This window comes from Podarcis tiliguerta, assembly GCF_965153285.1.
Source record: "Podarcis tiliguerta genome assembly, chromosome: 1".
Lineage (NCBI taxonomy): Eukaryota > Metazoa > Chordata > Lepidosauria > Squamata > Lacertidae > Podarcis > Podarcis tiliguerta.
In genome coordinates this window covers 51,204,767-51,224,290 of record NC_139534.1, presented here as the reverse complement: position 1 = coordinate 51,224,290, position 19,524 = coordinate 51,204,767, and the positions used below count along the sequence as shown (strand labels likewise).

The following is a 19,524-nucleotide window of genomic DNA, read 5'->3' as shown; positions in this document are numbered from 1 at the left end:
TCTGTAACACCACGGGCAACCTACCTGTGTCCTGCTACCATTGCATGATGCAAAAATAACGCAGAGTCTTGTGGCGCCTTTAACAAACACCAAATGGCGTTTGTTAGAGGTGCCACAAATACTGCTTTTGCTTGCTCTGGCAGACTTAACGCAGCAGCCCACGAAGGGCAAGAGGCCTCAAAAAACCCTGCAAGGAGGGTTGCAGCTGCACCAGCTGCTCCTTCAAATAAAGTTGAAGAGGCCACTGTGCAGGAGCAGCTGGCAAGTAGGGACAGGGCCCAGCTTCCTGGCAGTGTCCTTGCTGGGACACTTTCAGAGGAGGAACACTACTGAACGGCAGTTGCCAGAAACTGCAGGGGGGGGGGGGAGAATGCTGTTGCGCTCAGGTGTGGGCTTTCCCTGGGTATCTGGCTGGCCACAGAGAGAGCAGGATGCTGGACCAGATGGGCTGCTGGCTGGATCCTGCTGGGCTCTTCCCATGTTCTCATGGCAATGCAGGAGTGGGGCAGTGAGGTTGGGGCAGGGTGCACACACCAACCGGGTCCGATGCCACCACCACCTTGCAGCTGGTGCTTACTGTCTCAGTAAGCAGCAGTGATGCCCCTGTTGGAGGTCAGTGCCACAGCACCTCCCTGCTCCCATCACTATATGTAGCTTGGAGTAGGGGGTAGCGTAGGGAGCCAACAGAAGAGTTTATTCATTGGACTGTCTTCCCAAGAGAGTTTATTCCAGCTAAAATACAACCATCTTGTGCTGAATCGGGACAATGGCCTGTCAAGCCCAGGCCCACCTACATGGGGGCACTGACCACAGCTCTTTCGCAGAGTCTGAAGATTCCTTGCAGGATACCGGAGATGAACCCCGGAACCTTCTGCACGCAAAGCAGGTGCTCCACCATGGATTGCCAGCCACCAGTGCTTAAGTCCGTCTCTTGTTGGTGGACACCAGTGTCCTGGAGCCTCTGCCTTTCAGCAGATCCAGAGGGGCAGCTGCTTCCAGTCCAGGAAGGAGGAGGACAATTTAGCAGCCTCTGGCGTGTGTGAGAGAGGGATGGCCTATCACTGCAGCCCATAACCGAATCGAGTGTGGGGCCCACGGGCCAGGAAACGAGCTCCATGCGAGATGAGACATGTCCAAATCTAGAATGGAGAAAGAGCAAGACGAGGATCCAGCATCAAACTTGGGGTCTTCACAACCATACCAAAGAGCCTTCAGGTTTTCCTCCTTCCTGAAATAACAACCCAACCATTCTCCCCAGTGGCGTAGCGTGGGTTGTCAGCACCCGGGGCAAGGCAAGTAATTTGCGCCCCCTAACCCGTGGATTTGCGCCCCCTAACCTGTGGATTTGCGACCCCTAACCCTAACCCCCAGATGTTGCGCCCGGTGCGGCCGGCCCCCCCTGCACCCCCCACGCTACGCCACTGATTCTCCCCAATCTGCCTCAACCAGACCCCCATGTTTTTTCGTGACTCTGTTAAGTCATCCAGCAGTGGTTCCTCACTGTCCTTCGGTAGACACTCACTTCAGGGGCTGCCCCTTCACTATCCAGGGGCTAATGGTCTGTGCACCTCCATCAGGATGCTATGGCAGCGCTATGCTTTATAAATACCTCCCCAACCCTCATGTGGCTCCACTGTTGATGGTTATTGTCAGGGAAAAGGGAAACAGCATTTTCTATGATATTCAGTGGATCATCAGGGCTTGCAAAGCACCATGGGCAGGCAAAAATGGGTCACACAGTGTCACTATGATGTCAATTGACAGGCAGCCCCAGCCACCCCATGCGTGGGGTGGGTGAGATAAGGATCTAGCCCAGACCTAGTTCTGCAGGTGTTCCTCATAACAAGCTTGCAATATAATCCTAGGGCTAGGATATGGGAAATGATTAATATCCTCTTTGGGGATTTTTCTTCAATTGTTTTCAGTTTCTTCCCCTTTAAAGCTAAGAATGAGGAGCAACCTTATCAGATCAATGATCTACTAGTCCTTGTATCATCAACCGTAATTTGGGAGGGGCCTCCAGCCCAGCCCTACAGATGGTGCCCCGTTTTATCTATGATCTTCATACCAGGTAGCAGACGAAGGCCACGTATGCAGCTAGCGCCAATGATATGACGATGTAGTATGCCAGATGATTCAGGCTCATTATAGCTGTCACCACAAAGTACAGGTTGATTGCACAGATCAGTCCAGTGATGAGGATCATAATGATCTTGCTAATGCTAAGAAGACCAGAGAGGGAGTTAAAAGAAGAAGAAGAATATTCAAGATCATGACTATCAAGATGGAACAATCCTGGTGGTCAATTCACAGATTTTTACATCCACATCTGCCCCAATCATTGTCTGGGGGCAGATGGTCCTGTTTAAAGAACTAAATGAATATGAGGAGCGTTGCAGTCCTCCCTCTGCTTGTGTAGGTTTTTATAGTATGTATGTATGCATGTATGTATATATGTATGTATTTATAAACCGCATTTCCCACAAATAAGTTGTATTCAAAGTCATTCACAAAACATGGACAATTTGGGTCGAAACCAAATATGCATGTATAAACAAACAAACAAACAAAATACAATGACTTCTGATCATGCAGTGGGATTTTCCCTCTATCTTATTCCCAACCTCCTCAAAATCTGCTCTGGAGGGTTAGGGAATCCCCAGAGAGGGGGAGGGGTCTGCAGTGTGTGGGAGGTGACATTCTACTGCAAAGTCTGTATTTGTGTAATAATTTATGACATCATCTTCTACCACCATGTGGAGTCTGACTGGTTAAATCTACTAACTGCGACAGGTCAGATTTTAGGGGACAAGCAGGGGACTCCTAGAAGAGAAGCTTCCAGTAGGAAGGGCCACTCAAAATGGTATCCAAAGGGAGATAAATAACTACTGCTGGTGGACTGGCACACAAATGTGAGAGGGCTAAGAGGTTCCAAGGGATCCCCATTGCTCTGAATAACATTTCTCATATGAAAAGTTACGGGAGTTCACCGAAAAGTTACAGAGTAGGCACTGAGTGAAGCAGCAGCAGTATGACTGTGCCAAAACATTTGCAGGCACAAATAAGACTGAAAGCCGGATTGTGTGACCACCCTGATAGCATCATGAGCATAAATCATCATCTATGCACAATGAGAAGGACACCTGGGAGGGTCCTGATGCCACTTTCCAGTATGTTTGCTCCTAACTTTCCTTACTGCAAAAACTATCTTTTGGAAGAAGCAGGTTTGTTGTGCAAGACCCTTCCAGGCAATTATAACTGTCTGACCTGTGTTTGCCAGTATGACATTGAATCCCAACCAAAATTAGTCTGGAAGTGCCCTGGGTGGCAGATGCAGCAAAATCAGGTCATGGATATTGTAGAGTGCATTGCATGTACTAAGAACGTTCCAAATCAAACATTGGCAATGGGAGCATACACATCCTTCCTTAGGGAAATAACTCCTCACAAAACGAGCTTCTCTGTGGAGCAACTTACATCCCATTGACAAAGTCCTGCATGAGAGGCTGCATGCTGGTGAAGGTGAGAACAGGTATGACAGCAAAAGGTAGCTGGAAACGGAAGGAGAAACGGGTGAGTGTGGAGGCATATTTTCAAAATGAATACTGCTGTCTGTTCTTTCTTCACCACTTATTTTGTCACCACTTATTTTCACTTGAGGACCACAAAAATGTTTGCTGCCTGTTTGGTCATTCCTACTCCTTTCCAACCCATGCCGGTCCTATATTCATTTTATTCCATTAATATCCCAGCTTCTTCTCCAAGGTGGTGTATGTGGTTCTCTCCCTCCTCATTTAATCCCCACAACGACCTTGTGAGGTAGGTTAGGCTGAGAGGCAGTGACAGGCCCCCAAATCACCCAATGAGTTTCATGGCTGAGTGGGGATTCGAACTCTGGCCTCCCAGGTAGTGGCCCAACATTCCAACCACCATACCATACTAGCCCAGCCATTGGAACCTGAAGGTATCTTGCCTTTTCCTGTGACACGTCTATATGCACAGGTGCTACTCAACAGGCCAGTATGAAACAATAGATTTCTAGAATGACAGAGATGGAGGGGGTTTCACAGGGCAGATTCCTGAGGCCCCTGCCTCACTGCCTAATGGCAGTTTCGGTCCTAGTAAGGAAGAGAGGTATGGGCAATTGACATGGGGCTCCTCAGCCGGTCATGTCTCCTGCAACCCACTGCTTGCAGAACGCTGCAGTGTGTGTGTGTTTCGGACATCTCACCAGGATGCTCTGCAGCACATTGAGAACGTCATTCAGGCTCGTCAAATCTTCTATCCTCCTGAAAGCAGCAACGAAGACCGTGGGAAGGATAGCGAAGGCGCGAGTGAAGACCACCCGGGCAAAGCGAGACCAGCGAAGCTTCAAGAAGCCCTGAGAGGGGAGGGAAAAAAGCAGCTCCTGGGTTTACAGAAGTCAACACACCATCACCCGTTGAAGCACATGCTATTCATCCAAGATCCTCTTCCTTCTGCTTGGCACACTGGTCTTGAAAAAGGCTGCCACCTGGCGGCCAATTTAAGTCACCAGAAAAAGGTGAAGAGCTGAGGAAATAACAAGGGGAAAACCGCTCCAGTCTCTACATGCCTCTCTACTGGGGAAGATGACCTCCCTTTGAACAAACGTACCCCCTGAACAGTAACTGTAAAACTTGACGTTACTAGTATACTGAATCATCCGCACTCTGAAAGCATGGGCTAATATTTTTTAAGCAGGTGGCCCCCACTGCTATCTTTCTGAACTTCTAAGTTGAGGGAAGAAATGCATTTCCTGACTTCTGTCTGGTATGCCCATAGTGCAACCACACATTTGTGCTGGACCAGAGCAGTTAAGTAGGAGAAATTAACTGTCACATGATAGATGAAGATGATGGGGGATGTGATGGGCAAAGCTCCATGGAAAAGAAGCAGCATGCCTCTAAATACCAGTTCCTGGGGAACAAAGAGACCCTTGGCTTTGTGCCTTGCTTGTGCAGTGAGCTTCCTGGAGGCATCTGGTTGGGTATTGCGGATGCAGAAGTCTGGACTAGATGGACCTTAGGGCTGCTTCCAGTCCAGGCATTTAGTGTGGAATTGCCATGCTTTGTCCACTCATCCACACAACACTGTGATCCAATCATTGTCATGCATTTTCTCTGTAGTTTTCCCATCTTTTCTCAGATCACAGAAAGACACTTTTAAAAAAAGAGAGTAGCACAGTGTCTACAAGTGCCTTTAACATGACTCTTGCATATTATTATTATTATTTAAAGGACAGGGTTTTAAAATAGGCCATGATCTATCAGGAAAGTGAACTTACCACAGTTCAGCAGACACTGTGCATACCATTCTACTACCCTGCCTTTTTATATATAAAAATATATTTTAATTATGAATAAAATGTTTTTCCATTATATAATGAAATTTATGTGTAGCACTATAACACCCTTATGCTACAATGTTCTCTTTTTAAAATGATTTTGAAAAACAACACTTTTTGCTTGCTGCCATTAACCATCACGCTGCAATGCTGCTGATTATTTTTTTTAAAGGAACATTCTGTTTAAATAAATTGTTTTATGGTTGTGTATCACTATAACTTTTTTCATTTAAAAATTATGGCATCTTGGCAAAAATTAGGAGACTGGTATTAAACATTAAGGAGGATCATCCAATGGCAATCACTGGATCTTTGTAAATGTGTGCTGAGCTTCAGATTCAAGTTCTGACCCACTGAGAGGAAGTATGTCACACCCACCGGTGTGTACACAAAGAAAAAAATGAAATACTCCTGGAAGTCAACTGCACTTCTGCTTGTGGTTTAGAATGTGAAACTATAACTGGCTAGCTCTAGGATCCACCTGCCTCAGCCATCGGATCCAGGAGGCCTCTTCCTATGGGTAGACTTGCAGGTGGAGCAGCTTCCCGCTAGATGTCAGCACTACAACTGTAGAGTGCATGACCCACAACCTATTTACCACATGAGTGTGGGTTGTTTCACAATAAAAATGCAGCTATGCCTTCAGCCTGCTGTGGCTTGACATACAGACTGCAGTTTTGCAATAAGGTCCTGCCCTGCCTTGCAAAAGAGGCACATTTTCTTAACCATCCTACAGAAAGCCTTTTGGAAACATAGCGTTTCTGGCCTTTCGTGAATAGTGGGATAGCAAAAAACGGATCAGTTACGGCTCAAAACTTTGCTGCTCAAGCAGAGGGTCTTGATCCTGCACAACAGTGGCTCCCCTGACAAGGCAGATGCAGGCAAACCTTACTGACAGGATGTGGTCAGTCGTGGTGAGGAAAAGTTACTTTGTACGTTCACAGAGAAGTCTTGTCTTTATCATTGCTTGTTACCTTCTTGGACTAAGCAGTGGCACTGCAGCCTAATACTCATGTTGCTCTAAGCCCAGCAAGCAAGATCCTCACCCCAGCCCCCACATGCCAAATTTGACAGTTGAGCAAGGTTGCCCACCTGTCAATCAACTGGTGTCGCTATGACATCAGGTGATGACCATCAGGACTTCAGGTGCTTTTCAGTGCTGCCAATCAGCTGAGACTTTAAGCCACCCCCCCCCAAATGAGGGAAGCAGCATTCACACTGCTCCCTGGAGCCCTGCTTCCAAGTGAGCAAAATGTTGGCTGCATCACATCACCATCCTAATAACAACACGAATAATACTAACAATAACTATTGCTTTTCTTTTTCAGCACATGCCACAATAATATCGACAACCACTTTTTTCCGTTTGAGCAGCACGTAGCAGAGCCACACCTTTGAACTTGCCTGCAAGGGTTTATCAAAATCAGGATTAACCAGCCCCACAGAAGACAGCCCCACATAGTTTCTCACCTCCATCACAAACTGCCCGGCGTATGTCCCTGTCATGGTTGAACTTTGGCCTGCGGCAAGGATCCCAATGGCCCAAATGTAGAGAGCAATGGAGCCAAAGTAGCATCCCAGGATGAGTCCCTGGGCAGGAAAAGACACAGATAAATGGGATGCAGATAGTTAAGCCAGGGTGACCAGGTGTCCTACATTACAGAGTACCGTTCTTTATTTGGAAGACATTTCATTTTGTTTTGGGAAGGTGTTCTCTGTCTGAAGGGCTGCCCAGTCCAAGTCCAGTTTAAAGTGCAGTAAAGAATGCTGAGATGGGAGAGCAGCAAAGGGGGCCTAGAAGCAGCTCATCCATACTTAGCAGCCAGACAACAGACTGGGCAGATGCACAGGTTACCCGGCCAGTCTTCCCCACTGCAGTGATATGCATCATATTTCCATCTAAATTATAGTAATTATTTCTGCATTGGGACCTACATATATTAAATAGCATATGCAAATCTGATGCCCATTGGTTTGCCTTCTTGTTTTGGGATGGCGGTAAGTGGCTACCCTAAGTGAAGCACTGATACTCTTAAAAGCTAGACACCATCGTTTCCCTATATTTATGTGCAAGCTAATCTTCTTTCAACTTCTTTCAAGCTGGGGAAATGGGCATCATTCCGCCAAAAACTTACCCCCTGGAAGATGTCCACGGAGACAGTTTCATTGTTGTCAGGAAAGTTTGGGAAGAGGCTGCCATTGGCGAAAATGCTGGCATTGGCACAGGTTTCATGCTGGAATACATGGGCGGAATAAAATGAAGATAATTTTTTAAAGGACATCCATTGGGGCCTCAGAAAGGTCACATCCTTTGCACTAGAAGGTGAGGGCAAAATATTCCCACGCGCTGATGGCCCATAGAGACAAGTCTACAAGGAAGAACGCCTCAGAGCACAGACACCAGGAATGGCTGCATATACACCATAAATTTAAAGCACATCTCTCCCCTGAAAGACCAGTAATGGGAAGTGTAGTTTGTTAAGTGTACTGTGAAATTTAACTCTGCGGGGTAAATGACAGTTCCCAGGATTCTTTGGGAGGAAGGAGGAATGTGTTTTCAATATATGGTGTGTATGCAGCCAAATATGCCTTAAACAGCTAAACACTTGGGTCCTGTCCCTCTTTATTCACAGCTATTCCTCTCTTTCTTGAATGAATGCACTGCCCCAGAGCAGATGACAACTCAGAGACACAACCTGGGAGGTATCTTAACCTGGAAGAATAATCCCAGCTGGTACATAGCAGGAGTTTGCAAATCGAAAGTCCACAAGGGGGAAACACTAGGCCTATGGTGCATGTAATACAAAGTGTATATCCCTTAAAATAAAGGCACACATCATTTTTAGTGACAGTATTCATTTTGCACTGTGGTACTCACGAATGAGACTAGCTGGGCCACAAGGCCACTGCCTCAATTGGGAGAAGAGTGGCAGTCCAAATGGGGCATTCCATCCCTTTTACAGACCTCATCTGTTTCCTCCAAATGGAGAAAGCAAGCCCCTTTGGTTGCCCTAAGAAGTTTCCAATAGGAAACTTAATAGTGCTGTTGTTTCCTAGCATTGACAGGGAGCCCCACGTGCAAAGGAACAATCAAAAACTCCACTTAAGTTCCCAATTGTTCCTTTGCAGCTCAGTCTGTACCTGCCCCACACCTGACACTAGGCAGCTGTGGTTTTGGTGGAATAGCCTCTCAGGCCAAATTGGGACCTGTGCCAAGCCTTGTTCAGTCTGCAGCTCAGAGGTTTCCTACTGGTGCCTTAATTTGTCGCCATAGTAGTATCACTGCTAAGAAAGTCAGCTCCACCCTTGGAAGTTTGATGGAATGAGCAAAGAGGAAGAAGTTGGCCAATCACTGACTGTCTAAAAAGAAACATCACTCTTCCTTTCCAACCACACGCCGTCCAGTCATTGGTAATGTAGTGAAATAAGAACTCTGAAGTGATAGAGGAGGAACTGTGGGACCTTAAGTCCCAACCACTCTCAAGTGAGCAGGGCGTGGGGGCAACACAACGCTATGTCACTCACCACATCATGGTTCTGTTTACGAAAGAAGGCCTCTCCAAACACAGACATAACGAAGAGGTTTATGAGGAAGGAAACGAAGAGAGCAATGGTCGACTCAACCAGAAAGTACATATTGGCCTCCTTCACTGCCTTCTTGTCAGTGCGGTCAACGTCTCGGGTCTGTGGGGAAAGCAGACAGTGTCTCATAACTCTATCACATGAGTACTCCTTAACCCCCCATTCCCAAAGGTACTGGAGCCAGGAAACATTGTGGCTAGGGCTGTTCTTGTGGCTGCATGGATGGTTTTCCCTGAAGTTCCTATCATATAACCTCAGGCTGTGAGCTCACCTTAATAAGAGAAATAAGGAGAACCCTCCCTTCAGATGGCATTTGTTTTCCCCTTTCCATTACTATGGGCTGGCTCAAAATTCCCTCATTGGGCAACATTCAAGACCTTCCTTCAGCAGAGGCAAGTTACTTTCGATACGACTGTTAGCTTGTTCTGGTTAAAAATATTGCCCGGTATTTATTCCAACACAGAAGAAATGGAATAAACCATCCCTAAAGTATTATTTTTTAAAAAACCCAAAACCTAATCAAGGTACTACATGTTCCAAGGAAAACACAGGATTCCAATCTCATGCTTAGAAACATAGCCAGCTGCCTTCGTCAGACCATTGATCCCTATAGCTCAGTACTGTCCACACTGACTGGCAGCAGCTCTACAGGATTTCTGGCAGGAGCTTTTCCTAGCCTTATCTGGGAAGATGCTCTTCCACAATGGCCCTTCCACAGTTAATAGGAGGGGCATTTGCAGGGGAGGATCAGCAGGTCTGTACAGAATTCTTTCCCTTCCCTCCCTTTCTTTCTAATGCAAGATGTCGGTACAGTTCAGACTCTTCTCTCCTGTGCTTCCATGGCTGGGATAGATTAGTGGGGCAGGGCTTGCTTGCTCCAAGACACAAATGTCCTTGCTGTTTTATTTGTTTGTGCTGCACTGCTTCAGCCAGGATCCACTTCTAAACCTCTGCCGCCATGTTAGAAATAGTGTTTGCAACCACTTATAACGATGTCTTTTATGAAACAAATGGACTTCCTCATGGAGTTACACTTTCTGTCAGCTATCCCACTCTCTTACCTAGTTCCACATACATTAAGGGGGGGGGTTAATCTTTTCTCCACCAACTGATTCTTCCTTGCAAATGTTCCTTTACAGATAGTAATATTTAGCCTTTCCCCCCAGCAAAAGCACCAAATTACAAGTAAAATTAGATGAGGGGAGAGCCTTAACAGCAGCAACAACGGCAACAGCAACATTGTTATTTATACCCCACCCATCTGGCTGGGTCACCCCAGCTACTCTGTGCACCTTTCAACACATATAAAAACATAATCAAACATCAAACACCAAAAACTTCCCAATACAGAGCTGCTTTCAGATGCCTTCTAAAACTTATATAGTTCTTTATCTCCTTGACATCTGCTTGGAGGGTGCCACTGGCAAGAAGGCCCTCTGCCTGGTTCCCTGTAACTTCACTTCTCGCAGTGAGGGAACCACCAGAAGGCCCTTCAAAGGAAGAATGGGTGACCAAGCGAAGGACTGGCCACTTTCCCTTCTCATTTGTCAATTCTTCCCTGCAAGGTCTCCCTTCCTCTGCATTTGTAATCATTGTTGTGCGTTTGGGAGTACATGTTTGTTGAGACTGAGCACATGCCTTCCCCCATGAATGATTGAGAAGACAGGTCTGAAGGCAGCCAAGAAACCTTCTTATCCAAGACTAGGAGTTTCCTACGACTGACCTTCACGAGGGAAGAGTGCAAGTAGATGTTATGGGGCATGATGATGGCTCCAACCAGTCCCACAGCCTGTAGAAGTTCGTTGTGTCCACAGCCCTTGCAAATGGGGAGAAACATCCCCTTCATCACCTTTCCCTGGTCAGGATGCACTACCACATACTGCAGAAGGGAAAAGGAAGGAAGGGTCAGGCCGTGTGCTCTGAAGGCAGTCTGCAAAGCTAAAACAGCAAGGTTGATGAGGCGTGGGGCAAATCTGTCACTTTCGGTTTTTCTCTGTTTCCCAGCCTCGTTTATTTCACCACATTTCTGCACCAGTTTGCAATTATTATGTTTAAAGTTCATCATGAAGATTTATCAGCGTTTTAGTGTACACTTCTCCTAATTTTTATTTGTAATTTTGCACAATATACTTAATTTTGCAAGCAATTTCACCCAGTATATTTTTGTAGCTCATTTTCACTAATATATGCATTCTGTATGCACATTTTCACCCATTGTTATAAGTAATTGTTTTGTTGCAGAATGGCACTGCAAAATTCAGAGAAGTGCGAATTTCCAGGGATCAGTGTATTTCAGATTGTGTATTATTTCGGGAAGTGTGAAAATGTGGACCAAGCCAAATCTCACTCTCCCATCCCTATCTGCAATGGGGTTAGGTTTCCTTTTACACTCCAGCTTGTAATTCTTGCATGTTTAAAATGGCAGTCACTCAAGGAACAGGAAGGGCCAGAGCCATGCAAAGGTTCCTGGGAAAATCCCCTTTGAATGTGGAGCAAAGTCCAGGCAAACATGCTCAGTTTTAACTTAGCTCCACTGTTTGAGTGCTACTTTGATATCAGAGTACACACAAAAATCTTTTCCAACACTTGTAGTTTGAGTGTAACATTAACTTAGGTATTCATTGCTACTCATTGTTGGTGTGTTCATTACCCTGGATTGATTTTTTAAAAAAATATTAAACAAATCCAGGGCTTTTTTCCAGCTAGAACTCTAAGGTGGATGCCATTGTGTTCATTTGCATTCTGGCACCTCTTTTTCTAGAAAAATAGCACTAGACAAATCCATAGAGCATAACTATGTAAATTCTTGTGTAGCCATGACAAGTAATTGGAACCTCCACATTCAGAGACAACACTAGAGTACCAAATACTGTGGACAAATAATATTGGCTGCAGTGTGCGGGGGGCGTTGCTGCCTTCATATTGTTCTTATGAGCTTCCTGGAGGAATCCAGTTTTTCAAAACCACCAATTAGATCAGTCTTGAGATGTTTTGGACTACAACTCCCATCAGCCCCAGCCAATATAGCCTTGGTAGCTGGGACTGATGGGAACTGCAATTCAAAATATCTTGAGGGTAACAGTTTGGGGAGAGTTAGATGGACCCATGAGATGACCTGGCAGTGCTCTTCTCAGATCTAAAGGGTCAGGGCCCGGCCAGAATGGAGGAGAGTGGATGAAGGCATTGTTTGCAGTGGAGCCTGGGGATATGTGGGCTTACCTCATAGCCAAATGTCAGTGCCATGATTGTGATGAGGAGACCAAAAAAGGCTTCCAGCTTTCTGAGACCTGGGAAGGAACAGAAGAGGCCAAAGCAAGCTCATTAGGGGAGGTGTTGGGATTCAAACTTGCTTCAGAAATAATTAACTTTTAGGTTGAGTGCTCTTTGTCATGCAACAAGCACATTTCCTCAAGAAATCCCCTCGTAACCTTTGAAACACTTCACTAGCTGACTGAGTCACACATTCAACTATTTCCCCCTGTACAGGATACATACCATATTTATCTAAGAAGAGAAAGAAGAAAGTGTCCACAATGGTGATCAAGACTCCACCCCACAAAGGGATACTGTAAAGGAAAACCAGAAGTTACCAACCTGATAGAGGGAGAGGGGACACTAAGCCCTCTTTCCCCTAAACACGGTTAGCTTTTTAGGGCACAATGACTACTCAACATCTTGCTGCCACAAGCAATATCTCTGTCTGAAGGGAAGAGGAGACCTGTGCTTTTGGAGGGGGGCAGACTCTGGGTTACCAATTCATTTCTTATCTGATGGGCCTTCTCTAATTGTTAGTAGTTCTACAATGGGCAGAAATCTAATAGATGCACGTCTGTTAAAAGGTTCTGCTTAACCCAGCGCAATATGGTTGTGGTGCAAAAATGGTCAGCAACATCTTGGAAACCTGCCCACTCACACGTGGCCACAGAAGAATGGGGAACGTACCGTCCAGCTGACAGAAGGTTGAAGGCAATGGCTGTGCCTATCACTTCTTGCATGTCAGAGCCAATGATGGCAATTTCTATCATGATCCAGAGCAGCACACGAGGAACCTGCACCAAACAGAATGGGAGTCTGTCAGATACAACATGGACAGGAGCTGGTACCCCCAAACTGCTCTATGGCCAGGTCTAAGCAGAAGTTCCCCATGCCTCTAACAATGATCGTAACTTCAGAAGCTTCACATGTGGCATGTACACCACTTGATATCGTACCACTTGTTCAACCCTTTTCAGTGCAGAAATGGGCATCTTTAAAATCACACAGCCCTCAATCAGAGCATGCCTTCAGATAGTGGTAAAGCTGATTCCATGTTCAGATTGAGAAATGACTGGGTTGCGTGGTTCAATTCCTAGCTGCCTAATTCATACTGGATATTTCATTCATTCATTCATTCATTCATTCATTCTTGACTTTGAGGTAATCAGAGAAATGGAGGAGATTTAGTTATGCCTCTAACCAGAGTCATATGGCAGACCAGAGTCCCTTCCACCAGCTCACAGGAAAGGGGGATGCCGCAGCCAGTGTTTTGTACCCAATCACACAGTTCACAGCCTGATTCTCCATTCATACTCACCTTGGGATAGTAGAAATGGCATATCTCTCCCAAATCTTTGCCTGTAACGACCCCGAGCCGGATGGCCAGTCTTTGGCAGAGCAAGCCCAGGATTGTGGACCAGAGCAGAACCCAGAGCAGCTGTGAAGGGAGCAAGGGCACACGGCATCACTAGGTATTTGGGGGCTTCTGCAGCAATGCAGCAAGAGCACAAGCCCAACATCAAAGCTTTTGCTTAGCCTCAGCCTTATAATTCAGTGGTGCATAATACTCAGATGCTAGTTGGCCATGCAGCATGGGGTGGATGGAATAGTGCCAACTCTACTAATCCCTGCTGAACCAAGAAGAGGACCATTGCAGATTGCAGCAGTGCAGGTCCTATCCCACCTCCTGAGCGATGATGTTCCTAAAATGGGGTGGGAAAAGGCTGCAAACGCTGAGTACTTAGAATTGCCCCAGCAGAACCCAAAGAAAACAAGGAGAGGGGTGTGTGAAGCCCAAGGGCCTTATATTGTCCAGGCACACCCTACAACAAATGCCTGTTTTCTCCTGTGCTCACCTGAAAGCCGGCAACAGCTCCACACTGCAGGTCTGATTCAATGTTTCCTGGGTCCAGGAAGGCAATGCTCATGAGGAAGCCAGGCCCGGTGAATGCCCAGAGCTTCCTAAAACTGAAACCATACTGGGAAGGAAAAGGTGTAGCAGAGTCAATGAAAAGGGACAGGAGAGAAGAGAGAGAGATTGGAGGTCATCTTAGCTCTACTACACTGATTCACACTTAGCTCTTCATTATGTATCAGGTGTTTATGTACGGGCAGCTGCTCTGAATGCCGCTATTTTTCACACAGTTTAGGAGAGCAAGTACCATAGACACCATTGCTTTCAACCAGCCAGAGCAGGGCAGGGCCACTGGTAGGGGGGCACAAGGGGCACACATGGACCAAGCTCTGAGCTTGCTTTTTTAAAAAAATGTAAATTAATCAGACATTTATAAAGAAAGTTAGAAAGCAAAACCTGGAGGTAAGATAAACAAATACTGTAATAAAATATTCAAAGTAATTCTATGGTGCAAATATATAAAATCCACACAATTCTTTCTGAAAGTAACATTTTGGAACAAGCTGTACTCAGCATTCCTGTTTAGTTTTTGTAAATATGGAAGTTCTGTTCTTCTCAGACAACCTGTTAAATGAGGCTGAATTAATGTTGGGGATTTGAGGCTGCAATCTTGTAGCCTCTTTCCGAGGAGTAAACCCCATTGAGGAGTAAACTTAATGGGACTTACTTTTGAGTGAAGATGCAAAGGATTGCATGGTAATGGCTACAATCATATGCAGAATTGGGTGCCATAGTTCATCTGTGATGATTGCACAATTGAGCTGTAAGGTTGCAATGCCACACACATTCCTGCTGAACAATCACTCTTAGGGGAGCTGGCTGATAACGTCACAGAAATTCTGTCTTGCTTAACCCTTGTATGTCACAGAAAACACATGATTGCATTGGAACTAAAAACTTGTTGCAAAACCACTTCCTCAGTGTGAGAAAGGAACTGAAATGTCCTACTGTTCACCCCAGATAATGACTCCTCTTTCTATTCCTTCGGCAATTCGTTCAATTCCAGAGGCCCTCTTCCCCCACCATGGAAGGAGAGTAGCCTTACAGCAGGGGAATAGCCATTTACCATGCTTTTAAAAAAATCATCATGGAAGATGCATTCTCCAGCACTGGAGTGGAAGAGTATACCGACTTCAGATGATGGGCAAAGCAAACTTCCACTATACTATATCCACATTATGCTGGAACTGGAGATACCTTGCCAGCTGAATGTCCACTGTCTCCAATGTGTGCTCAGCCCAGAAGGAGGAAACCACATCACAGAAAATACTAAATGGCAGAAAAGCAATAGAGATGCTCACAGGATCCCTTGAAACTCTGCTGGTGCTGTCTGCATGGAACAGGCCAATGAACTCACAGGGACACCCACACTCCACATGAACACACTAGACCAAAGGTTTTCAACCATTTTGAGTCCATGGCTCCTTTGACCAGCTACATTTTTTCTGCGGCACCCCTGTGGGGCTCAGGTGCCCAGTTATGTCACCCCTTGCCTGCAGAGCTGACAGGCTCTCACCCTTTTTCAAACACCCTCCCTTCTGGAGTGTTCCCTCAGCCTCCTCTTCTTGGGAGTCCTCTAGGCAGTCGCCACCACCCCCCTGGTCTCTGAGCTCCCCCCCCCCAGCCCCAAAGGGAGTGGTGTCTTCTCACACTGCCCCACAGGGGCCTGGGACTTGTGTGTCCATTCCCAACAGCAAGGGCTGGTTGACTGGCGGGCTGGGCTCCCTTGCCTGCTTGCCTGCCTGCCTGCTTGCTTGCTTACTCTGAGGCTGCCTCTGCTCCTGGCAACTAGTGCCCCCTGACCAGCCCCAGAGGCACCATTTGCCTGCAGAGTTTGTAGCCAAGGCTGCTGCAACAAACAGCTGCACAAGCCTTTGGAGGCAGAGATGCAAGAGGGCATCAGAGGAAGGGAGGGAAGGAAAGAGGGACAGAAGTCAGTGTTGCCTGCTGCACCCCTAACCATCATTCAAGGCACCCCAGGGTGCCATAGCACACTGGTTGAAAACCACTGCACCAGACCATTTTACACGGCATTGATATTTATTAAAAGGATCCATCTATCACTCTCAGTTCCCCATAACAGGCCAACCATCCAACCCCAAGAGAACGAGCCGTGTGTTAACCATCTGACCAAGGATTTACTCCACTCGTCAGGATGGATGAATCTCTCAATTTCAGTTTCCCTTAGCTCCTGATTTTTCCAGTCTTAAATTCAGCTGTCCACATTTCCCCAGAAATTTCCAGTGGGGGGAAGGCGCTGTTTTTTAAAATCTTCATGAAAATTCACCAGGACTTTAATGCGAATTTCACCTAATAAACACACATTTTGCATGCAGTTTTGACTAATACACACATTTCTGCAAGCCATTTCCCCCATAGAATGCATTTGTGTATGTTATTTTCACTAATATATGCATTCTGTATATACTTCCGCCTAATATATGCATGTTTGTACACGCTGGCTGGAGAAATTAGAAGTGTGAATTTAAAAGGGGTGACTGTGTTTCAGTTTGCATGGAAATTGGGACATTTCTCATTAAAATACAAACAAAGTCAAATTCCCTCTCCAACTCCACTTACTCCAGCAACATCTGGAATGGCAATCTTTTCATCCAAGTAGGTTTGATCTCCGGCCTCCTGCTGATTATTCGGTACCAGTGAATTAGTGGCGCCATATCTTGGTTTCCTTCTGATTTCACCTTCTGTGAAGAGCCCAAAGAAAAGAGAGGGAGCTTGTAGCAGGCATTAAAAGAAGGAGAGAATCTTAAAGAGAGACTGCTTAGTGACTGAAATGATACAGCATTATTATGATAATCAGTGAAAATAATACTTAGCATTTTGCAACACATTTGAAGTGCCTTGAGTAGTCCTCAAAAAAACTTTGCAAGGTAGGCAAGTATTCTTCTTCTCACACTGCAAATGATGGGACTGAGATGGGAGCCCTATATTGTCCATGATGCTGCTGAAACCTCTCCGCACTCACCGTTACATCTAACAGCACTTACCTAATGACGTAATATCATTACACCGCAAATTTCACTGACCCTGCCAGCAGCCACAGCCAATGATTTGAAAGGGGGGTGGAGCCACTCGCAACAAGGTAACCATTAGAAGAGCCCTGGTGGATCAGACTCAAAGGACAATCCAATCCAGCAAGCTGCTTCACACAGGATCCAACCAGATTCCTCTGGGAAGCCCACAAGTAGGATGCAAGGACAATATCCCTCTCTGTCTGTTGTTCCCAGTGACTGGCATTCAGATGCATGCTGATTCTGATCCTGGAGGTAATCTAGGAAGCTGCCCTATGCTGAGTCGGACTTCTGACCCATCTAATTCAGTATTATCCACACTGATTGCCAGTGTCTCTCCAGGCAGTAGATATTCCCAGTCCTACCTGGAGGTGCCAGGGATTGAACCTGGGATGTTCTGCATGCAAGGCAGATGCTCTACTACTGAGCTATGGTCCTTCTCAAAGGTCATAGGAACGTGCAAGCCCACTCACCACGACAAGGTGATGATCAGTGTACTGGATAAAGCAAAGAGCACCAGTGTTGAAGCAATGATTCTTCAACATCAACTTCATTGGACTGGTCATGTTGTGTGGATGCCTGATGATCGTCTTCTAAAGCAACTACTCTATTCCGAACTTAAAAATGGAAAGCATAATGCTGGTGGTCAACAAAAGAGGTTTAAAGACTGTCTCAAGGCAAATCTTTTAAAATGTAGTATAAACACCGACAACTGGGAAACACTGACCTGCGAGCGCTCCAGTTGGAGAACGGTCTTTACCAAAGGTGTCATGGACTTTGAAGATACTCGAACTCAGAACGCAATGGAGAAATGTGCTAAGAGGAAGGCACGCCTGGCAAATCCACACTGTGATCAACTCCCACCCGGGAACCAATATCCCCACTGTGGAAGGACGTGTGGGTCCAGAATTGGCCTCAAAGTTACTTATGGACTCATTGTTAAAACCGTGTTTATGGAAGACAATCTTACTCGGCTACGAGTGATCGCCAAAGAAGAAAAGAAGAAGAAGAAGAAGAAGAAGAAGAAGAAGAAGAAGAAGAAGAAGAAGAAGAAGAAGAACGGTCCTTTCTCACTCATATAATGCCATCATGACTATATCCTCTTTGTCTAATTCCATCACAAGGCAGCACTGTCCCATCATTATATTATAACTCTTACCTACTCCTGAGATAACAGTGGTTTTGCCCTAAGGATATATGACAAAGGTGAAAATTGAACAAGGGGATTCTGTCTAACGGTACAATTCCAGTCCAAATTCAATGGTGCTTACTCCCAGGTATGTTGAGGTTCAGATTACAACCCAAACCACTACACTGTACCAATGAGTCACCACCATTGGGACTCAAGCTCACAGCCCCGTTTGGCTCAGTGACTTGGCTTGCAGTCTTCTCATCCATGTTCTCAAGGGACAGGCCCATACAAGTGAACCACGCTCTTGGAGGAAAAAGCGACGCTACAGCGACTCTGTAGGTGCTGCTACCTGCATGAATGCCTGCAGAGCTTGTTGCAGCTATTATACACCCAACAGCCTATCTCTTGGAGCTGTGCATTAAAAGAAACTTGAGACAGAAGCTCTCTGTCATTCTGGGACCACTGCTTTTATGAAGTTGTGTTTATGGATGCCAGTTCTGCTGAGAAGAGAGACATGGAGAATTGCATTAAACAGAAACAGGAAATAATTCATAACTCACAGGTTCAGAGAAGCATATAATAGATTTGCAGGTGACGCTGTAACAATGCTGATGTTTCTAAAGTCAGTTCTACGCTAGAAAATACTTTGGCAAATGTCAATATCCTACCACAATCTTACCCATGCCGTCTATCTGTCCTGCATGTGCTTTCCAAGCTGAGCTGCTGCGCAGCTAGATGAGATGCTCTGCTTGCCGTTCAGATGCATATAAGCCAAAGTTCTGTTTTCTGATGAGACTGAACAATCTGGAGAAACCAGTCTAGTGAGTCCTCACTCCCTTTTTCACTGCTCCATGAGGCGAAATCTCATTTGCGTATTCAGCTAGGGATACATACCAGCAGGTCTTACTGCCAGATCTAAGATGGAAAAAAACACCCCTACCCTGACACAGGGCTTGCACTTATCCTGTGCTGGATCTAGGCTTAAACTCATCATCGGAGGCCATGAATGTATTTCTCTTTCCTCTTGGTTTTAATGGATCCATGTGAGATTTGTTGTCTATTTGTTGGTTGTGCTTTGGGTTGCCCTGGGCAAGACTGGCAAATTTAATGAATAAATGAATGAACAACAACAACAACAAAAAACTATTTTAAAATGATTTCCAGTCATTCTTGCACCATTCCAGGAAACTCCTTAAAATTGCTGTCAAAATAAGGCAGCTGTTTGTATTCCTATGAATCTGCAACC

General features: G+C 45.8%; 1 protein-coding gene across 1 annotated transcript; it reads right to left on the bottom strand.

The window, feature by feature from the left end:
- Positions 1–706: 706 nt before the first annotated feature.
- On the bottom strand, positions 707–19,153 carry SLC11A1 (solute carrier family 11 member 1). The gene is made up of 15 exons (XM_083444749.1): positions 18,958–19,153; positions 16,698–16,819; positions 14,059–14,181; positions 13,521–13,640; positions 12,890–12,996; positions 12,443–12,513; positions 12,167–12,234; positions 10,671–10,826; positions 8,891–9,049; positions 7,501–7,599; positions 6,836–6,955; positions 4,232–4,381; positions 3,478–3,551; positions 2,069–2,222; positions 707–1,139 (listed from the first exon to the last, which is right to left on the bottom strand). Exons 1-15 carry the CDS (start codon positions 18,959–18,961, stop codon positions 1,059–1,061), a joined length of 1,608 nt encoding a protein of 535 aa, XP_083300875.1. The 5' UTR covers positions 18,962–19,153; the 3' UTR covers positions 707–1,058.
- Between the last annotated feature and the right edge of the window lie 371 nt (positions 19,154–19,524).